The sequence below is a fragment of the Haliotis rufescens genome, unplaced genomic scaffold, assembly GCF_023055435.1.
Source record: "Haliotis rufescens isolate VD_foot unplaced genomic scaffold, xgHalRufe1.0.p SCAF_55, whole genome shotgun sequence".
NCBI classification, from domain to species: domain Eukaryota; kingdom Metazoa; phylum Mollusca; class Gastropoda; order Lepetellida; family Haliotidae; genus Haliotis; species Haliotis rufescens.
The window spans coordinates 303,497-312,469 of NW_025964279.1; the positions used below are offsets into that span (position 1 = coordinate 303,497).

At 35.9% G+C, this 8,973-nt stretch overlaps 1 protein-coding gene across 1 annotated transcript in view; it reads right to left on the bottom strand.

Annotated features, from left to right (window-relative positions):
* LOC124121432 overlaps positions 1–8,361 on the bottom strand; it is a 94,284-nt gene extending 85,923 nt beyond the window's left edge. The window contains exon 1 of the mRNA XM_046484429.2: positions 8,212–8,361. Within this exon, the coding sequence (XP_046340385.2) occupies positions 8,212–8,251 (40 nt within the window). The 5' untranslated portion in view covers positions 8,252–8,361. The remainder of the gene's footprint in view (positions 1–8,211) is intronic.
* Between the last annotated feature and the right edge of the window lie 612 nt (positions 8,362–8,973).

Genomic DNA, 8,973 nt, shown 5'->3' on the forward strand with positions numbered 1-8,973 from the left:
CAACCTATAACAGGGTGCTGTTGGAGAGTCAGTCTGTATCTCTATCTGCTTTGAGTGTGACACAGGATGAGTCAACAGAGATTGAACTGAGCACCCGCCTCCAGTCCGATGAACCAAATTGGCATGCACTGAGGAGACACAGTCACCGCTTCACATGCAGGAGAAATCTTCAAAAAGCATGGTGTGTTCAGTTTTGTAAAGTGAATTTGTACCACATAAATCTAATTAGGTAAAGTATCCCTTAATTGTGTTTTATTGACAAAACAATTGTTGACCAAATTTTTCTCTGCCACAGTTTCATTTCAAATGAGTTACAGAAAATGTCTACAATAGAGTTTGAAGTTAAACTGTACAATACTATGAAGTTGATTTCACATTCTATGTGAGATAATTCATTTTTTAACATTACCATTGCAGATCAAGAATCGTTTGCTGAGCACCTGAAGACTACCCTACCTAGACATGGTACCAATCTTCAGTTTGGACTTGATAATGAGCCTGTTGCTGCCCAAGCCTATAGTACTCTCAAGAATAAGGAAATAAATATCTACCCATGTGCAGTGTTCGAAATACCTACCTGCCCGACCGTCCGAGACGGGTTGATTTCAACTCGGGCTGCCAGATTTTCAAATCCCCCTGCCTGACGGTCGGGTTATATTTCATATGTGAAAATATTAAAAATATTTCCCGATGATAAGCATTAATTCACATGTAAAGATGAATGATAAAATGTAACCAAAAAGAAACCCCGTTAGCTTATCCTGAGAAACATATGATTATAGTGGGCAGGCAGGTTTTGGTCAGGGCTGGCAAGTATTTCAGCTAGCCAGTCCTGTGGTCTGGCTGAAATTTTTGGGAGTTTCATACCCTGCCATGTGGTGTTATAGTGAATCCCCATTGCTACTGGCTTGCCGCATCCCCTGATAGGAAAGTTTACAACCCAAGTGCTGACCCTCCTTTTGGTCTCTTAGAGATCAAAAGTGTAGTAGCTCCAAATTTAAATAATGTAGCTTACCTGCAGAGGAAGGATGGTGTGTTGTCCCTTAAGGAAAATCATAACCATTATTTTCAGGTTCAAATGCGACTTGCTGTTTTAGGTTTAACATGGTGTGACTTTTTTGTTTGGTCTCAGCAGGAAACCCATTTGGAAAGAGTAATATTTAATTCTGAAATGTGGTGTAAACTTCAAGCTAATTTAGATGCATTCTTTTTTTAGTATTACCTAAATTAATTTATACAAAATTAACAAGGAATAATAAATTATCTTTCCTCTGCAGCTATTTTACAATTTCCCATAGTAATACTAGAATCACCATAAAACTGAAACATAAAGAACAAGATAAGGTCAGTCAACATAAAGTTTATTGTCATCATGATCATTAGACCACAGTGAATTTAATATAATGACCAGATTATCCTCCAAGGATTATCATAAAAATGTAGAGGGATGGCTTACACTATGTATTTGCATTTTGCAGAAAATATTTTCAAACTTTGTGTGTGTATTCAAAACAATAAGGATCCAAGACAGATGATCCAATCTGATTTTCTCTTGATAGCTCATGTGGAATATTCATTTTATATATATATATACTTGTCATGTATTCAACATGTTCATCAACAGTTGCAAGTTGAATGATATAGACTTTTTTGTATCTGTCAGAGTTATACTTGTATAGAAACTTTCTCCACTTCTGTGGTCTAAAATTACGGCCCAAGGGTCTAATAATTACAGGGGTACTGACATTTATGATGTTTGTTTGTTGTTTAATGCAGCACTCGGCAATATTCCAGCTATATGATGGTGGTCTGTAGACAATAGCCTGGACCAGACAATCCAGTGATCCACACAATTGGGACTGATGACATGCATCAACCAAGTCATTGAGTCTGACCACCCTATCCCGTTAGTCACCTCTTGCGACAAGCATAGTCACCTTTTACGGCAAGCATTGTTGCTGAAGACCTATTTTATACCACGTATCTTCACGGGTCGACATTTATAATGACATAAGGATACGGATCTATTGTAGATACTTGTATCTAACCATGATAATATTTGCAATAACTACTGAAGTAATTAAATGTAATGAAGCAGATTTCAGGAGTGTACAACACAGTAACCTCATATTTGTCGTTTGTTGTTTAAACCACGCTCAGCAATATTCCAGCTATATGACGGCAGTCTGAAAATAATCAAGTCTTGCCCAGACAATACAGTTATTGAAATAATAAGCATCGATCTATGCAATTGGGATACGATGACATGCATCACCCAAGTCAGCGAGTCTGACCTCCCAATCAGCAAGCATGGGTTGCTGGAGACCTATTCTAACCTGGATCTTCATGGATCTTTAATTATGGTGAACAGTGTGCTATTTTAACTGCTAACACTGTTTGAGACATGTACTAACTTTCTTCAATTATATACACAATACAATGTATTTTGAAATATTATAATAATATAATAAACAAATTCTTTTCATTCTGACTTTGTAGTTATATAACAGTTTTATGGTGCTGTATTCAAGTAGCAACTGATACTATTTTAACCTATCTTGTACAAGTGGACCTTCATAGTTGGTAAGAAGAGCAGCTACTGTCCAAAGTTGGTTGAGGGATCCAACAAGATTAAGGGGAATAATGCTGTCAAATATATGATTTTCTTTTACCCTGTGGATGGCTCACTCAACATGGATACGGAGGGAGGCAATCATTACTGTTTGTTCAACCTCGCTCTTACTAAACTGACCATGGTAATGTAAGAATGGTGGGATCTTGAGACCAACATTGATTTCACTTAACTTTTTGCCTATAGTAAATCCCTTGTCAGCCATGACACTATCACCAGGCTCTAGTACATCTAATATTCCACTCAATTGAACAATTTCAACATCAGACATACATCCAGTATATAAACAAGATACAAAAGTGACTGCACTGTGTGGAGCAATACCTAAAAGAGCTTTAAATGTATTTGTAGTCTTATAAGTTTAGATTCATAGAGGATGGGTACTGTGTTTTAATTTCTGTGTAATCAATGATTACTCGTGAAGATGGGTAAGTTAATTTGAAACATGACGACATATATCTATCAATTAAAACCCTAAAGGGCCATTTGGGCATGCTACCCAGTACAATGTACACAAAATTCGCCCATGTAATCAATTTTCTACTCACAGTACTGATATGGGTGTTAAAACGTACAGATAAATCCAGTTCTAGCAGACCAGCTCTCAGTCTACAAAAAAACATAAAAAAACTCATCTATGAGCAGCATTGACCTTGGTCTACCAGCAAGAGATACAATTTCACTTGGAACATAGTATGCACTTTGCACAAAACAGAGCATATGTTCGAAAACCAGTGTAGAATCGTATCAAAGAATTATCAGTGCTAAATCGGTTAACTCCAAACTTTTCAAAATATATCTCATCTTTAAGTTCTACATGGTTTTTTTTCAAGTTCACAACTTTCCTCTTCTTTCTTGCGAAGTGCTTCTTCAGTTTCCTTGAGTTTTCTGTGTAGTTCATCAAGCTGATCAACCTGGTCAGCATCATCTGTGCCCATTGGTATGTTTTGCCTGTAATATCAACATGATTGGTAATATTATTCATATATATCATTTATGTTTTCAACACACGCCTCATGACTGACATGCATTTTGTTTTCTCCATTAAATTAGAACAACAATAGTTCTGTTTAGAAGATGTTTGGAGTTTCATGGGAAGATTATATTATATATATCAATATAATTATATTCATTATAAATCAACAAAAAGTGATCAATTTTACTTTTTTATAAAGAGAATCATTGTAATTACCCATCTGTGAGGACTTCTGCTAAACGTTTCCTGGACTGGCTGGATTGCAGGTGTGACCTTTGGACAGGTGGTTTCCGCTGTGGGGTGGGGTTGGACCATGCGAAAATAGAGGGCAGAGTACCTATAAAGTATCAGTCGAAAATCTTATACAGTGCAAACATATAAAACAAATTCATATGTGCATGATGTTAAAAGGAAACATTAATTTCAATGAGATTAAATCATTAAAATATATATGTTTGAAACAGACACAACTTCGGAACTATAACACACACATAAATCTAGCCTATAAATTAAATTAGATGGTAATTAAGATTAACATTAAAAGAATACCTGGTGTTTTACAGATATATTTTTTCTACTCCTCTCTGAAGTGTTTACCACAAACGACAGTGCATTTTGATATCTGAAATTGGAATAAATGCACGTCAACCACATTATCAAGAATGTACTTCGATGAACACAGTAATAGTCACAAGATGTAATTTCAATGCTACACACAAACTATTAATCATCAAAGTTGGTAGTTAATATGTCCCCAAGACATTTGGTGATTATTTCGATAGTTGGATACATGTTATAAATTACTTATTTATGTAATCATTTATCAGTATTCAGTTCGTTCAACAACGTTCACGTTATTAAATTTGGACGATAGAAAACACTTCCGCATTGAATTACATAATCGTAGGTCAAGGAGGTATGCAGGTCACTGTCAAAGTACCTTGGAAAACGGACCCTCTTCTCTTCGAATAGATATAATCCATTTCCTCCGCCGATCTTCTGCCTTGGGGAACGCGTGAAAAATGATATTGGCTTCGTAGCGCGAATAGCTTGAGCATTGCGGGACACAACAGTGAAAGTTACTCGAAAGTCGCGCCATTTTAGACTCGCTCTTCCTGGTCGGTCGCGCGCCGGGTCAGCCTCGTTTTGGATTCAGTGGGCGGAGTTATGCATAAATATATGAGAGTTCCGTATGGCATCGCCGAAACTGTGTCAAATGAAAAATAGGTTTCAAGAAAGTTTGCTTGATGAGCCAATATACTCTTTCAACACCGTAGGCCGGTACACTGGCCAAGAAGCCTCGAGTCCCAAGACACCGCAGGCCGGTAGAGTCAGACCGGCCAAGTCGTAGTCACGTCAAAATAAATGGTAGATCTATATAATTTTATGAACCTACCTGTCATATCATTCATTTATTAAATCTATCACATTTCACAATGTCTGAAATACGTATTCCATTTCAATTTATCATTTTTTATCGATAGATTAAATGATTCACAATTTCACGCGATGATATTGAAAAAAAGAATTCTCGGACACACTTCCACAACGGGTCCACATCGACCATGTCAAAGAGCAAAATAAAGACGTTTCAAGGAATTTTTTAAATCTAGTATACAAAATTATAAATAAAATCAAGCAATATATAATCTATAAGTTGTCAAACTTACAGCTAAGTTATTATTTCAATCTTTTCGTGCGATCGCGTGTAATGTAAATCAAATGACATCTCGGCTTTCGTCGCCTCGATTTCTCGGCTCGGATACGATGTTTCCAATATACCTGAAAAACCTTTGTCACAGCTCCTAACCTAGCACAATACATACACGAAGTTCCATGTTTTTAATTTAGATCGCGAGTTTCCTGCTTGAAACGTTCAGAATAACTAAAAACTTTCGTCAAAATCTTTCATTACACATGTGCAATTGCTGTAATTTGATTGACAGCCTTAGGTCATGTACTCTAGTTTGACCAATCACCACCCTCGTAGCAGATATCGGCAAGAAAGCACGTTACAGCTACGAAAAGACTGGGCGAGGTTAGCGTAGATGAAAAAATAAACTTTCCAATACGAAGCATCGAAAACTAACGTATTTCTTCATTTTACTGACAGCCCCTGGTATCGAGAAATTGGTGATGACAGATACTATTTACAATTATTTATAAAATACTTTTCCGATCAGGTAAACAATGAAAATAAAAATGAAATGGGTAAGTGGATTTTATGTTTGTTTATATTTGACAAAAATCGTCAAATTTTCCCTTCCTTGGTCCTCAATCTGGTCGTTTGAATGTGTTAGCTTACATTTGTTTTTATTTACAACTTACTTAAGTTGAAAATGCTTTATTTAAATAGTGATGAACATATAAACAGTAGGATTAGACCTTTCAAATGGTGTATAACATGTAGTTGCAAAGATGTTTTACTAGACTAACATTTACTGACACTTAAAGATTTTTACCACACATTTATTTATGCTCAGAAGTGCTAATGTTTTAAAACATGAAGATGATGGATATAAATGTACAGTGCTATGATAATATATGTGTATTTATGATATTTGATGTTGTGAAAACATTTGAGTTGTGAAGATGATCTCATATACAAATTGAAATTACAGTATCAAAAGTCATTTACATTCTTTGTTATCTTATTGGAAAAGTTCATTTTACTTAAGGGATAACGGTACAAGTGTGATGTGCACTCATCCATAAATTTGTTTTGATAGTAGTGTAGGCCAGATGAGGTGTAGGCGGTGTCGGGCCGGAAGTCGAAAATCTATTTACCAGTAGTACCGGAAAGGCGAATGGAGGGGTAAGGGACTGGGGACAGGGAAGGCGAATGAAAAGATCAGTGATGTGTACCCTTGTTATGTATACAACGACACTTATACATTGAGGACACTGGGTGTTGTGAGACGGAAAAGTGAAGAAAGAAACACAACTCAAACACTGTAGCCTCACTAGCATGTATGTATTCTAGTCCCAGAAACAGGTAAATCAGGGTTAGAAACTAACAGTTTTTGTCCACTAGTCCTTATAATGAGAACATATAGCAAAACCCCTAAACATGGCAAATTTCTACTAGTCCTTAGGATACCTTTACTATTGGGCAGTTTGGTAAGGACTACAGGACTAGTGCCAATTTCTAACGCTGTAAATGTGTAGGGATTAATGTCAGTTATTTACTCTTTCAACACCAGTCAACCAGAATTGTTTACTGCTGGGACACCTAGTTCCCAGAGACTCTTGTGTGATAGATGAAGCCAACATTTATCAAAGAAAATATCTGCTTGTAATACATATTTGCCACTACATGTTATACACCATTTGAAGGGTCTGATCCTATGGTTTTTATATATGAAAGGTATGTTTTTCACATTATTTAAAATAATGCATTTACAACTTAATTAAGTTCGTTGTAAATAAAAAAATGTAAGCTAACACGTTGTTAACATCCAGATTAAGGACCAAGGAAGTGAAAACTTGACGATTTTCCGCAAATATAAGATTTCATAAAATCCACTTACCTATTTCTGTTTTATTTTCATTGTTTACGTAAATGGAAAATCATTTTAAAAAAAGAATTATGTCATCACCCATTTCCCGATAACAGCGGCTGTCCGCTCAGTAAAATACCCCCGTTTCTAATGACGCTTTCTTGCCGAAATCTGCTACACGTTTTGTGATTGGTTAATTTTGAGCACGTGACCTTAAGGCAGCCAATCAAATTACAGCTGTGATACCAAGCTCGTCTTTGATAAATTTCAGAAGTTGGCGAAAGATTTTTGTTAAATCGTGCTATTCTGAACGTTTTAAGCAGGAAATCACGATATGTATTAAATATATGGAACTTCGTGAACGTATCGTGCTAGGTTACGAGCTGTGACAAAGATTTTTCATGCATATATTTTTGCATTAAACATCGTGTCCGAGCCGTGGATTCAAGGCGACGAAAGCCGAGATGTCATTTGACTTACATTACACGCTATCGCACGAAAAGATGGAAATAATAACTTAGATGTAAGTTTGATTACTTTTAGATATATTTTGTTGATTTTATTTATTACTTTGTATAATATATTTAAAGATTTGTTTAAAACCTCTTTATTTTGCTCTTTGACATGTTCGATGTGGACCCGTTGTCGAAATGTGTGTCCGAGAATTTTCAATAACATCGCGGGAATTAGTGAATATGTTTTTAATCTATCGATAAAAAATGATAAATTGAATTGGAATATGTATTTCAGACATTATGAAATGTGATAGATTTAATAAATGAATGATATTACAGGTAGGGCCATAAAAATATATACTATTTTGACGTGACTACGGCTTGGCCGGTGAACCGGCCTACGGTGTCTGGGGACGCGATGCTTCTTGGCCGGAAAACCGGCCTACGGTGTTGAAAGAGTTAAATTACAACCGCTTTTACACATCAACCATACAATACTCTCTGTGTATTGTACATTTACGACTACTGAACTTGTAAATCAAGGTTTGTCCTTTACAGCTTGCACGCAGACGACAAAACATGGAGAGAAGTTGACAAACTTTTGACAAACATACCAATCCTTTCACAAATATGTTCTTAATTACTTACCACAGGCAAGGTGTAAGATAATGACTTGCCAAGTAATCATTGTATTGGTTAAATCTTTACAACATGGCCAAATGTTGTTTTTATCATCAATATCCCGTGACGGCAAGCAAGACGCGACGTCCTCTGAACGTCGCACGTGCTGAACCTACGTCATTTCCGGTCATTGTGGCGGGAAACAATGGAGCCTCATATTCACATTTTGTCAAGAGTTTGTACCAGTACATATTAATTCCATGGAGCAATCGCAGCGCTGATGGCGTTCATGAGATTAAATATTTGTGTACCATAAAATCTATTAAGATTACTTGGATAAGGCGATTATTATGTGGAGATACCAAAAAGTGGAAAGACATCCACAAGGTTGCATTTCCTTTTGTTAATGAACTCGAAGAGTTTGGATCTCGTTTTATAGAAAAGAAGCTGTGTTTGTTTTAAAATATATTTTGGAAAAACTGTTATGAAGCTTTTGTAGATTTTGATAAGAAGATTGTACCAGATACTTTCAGTTGTTTTTTAGCTGAACCTATTTTTTTCAATCGCAACATCGAAGTTAATAAATTACCAATATTCTTGAAAGATTGGGTTGATAAAGGTATCACCCAAATAGCAGACATTGTAAATCATAATCATGAATTCATATCTTTTGAAGAATTCAAAGACATGTACAAGATAAAATCAACTTTCTTGGCTTTTTATGGTATTGTTTGTGGTATAAAGAGATATTTGACCATTTTGAATTGGACTAAACTCCCTATACTGACC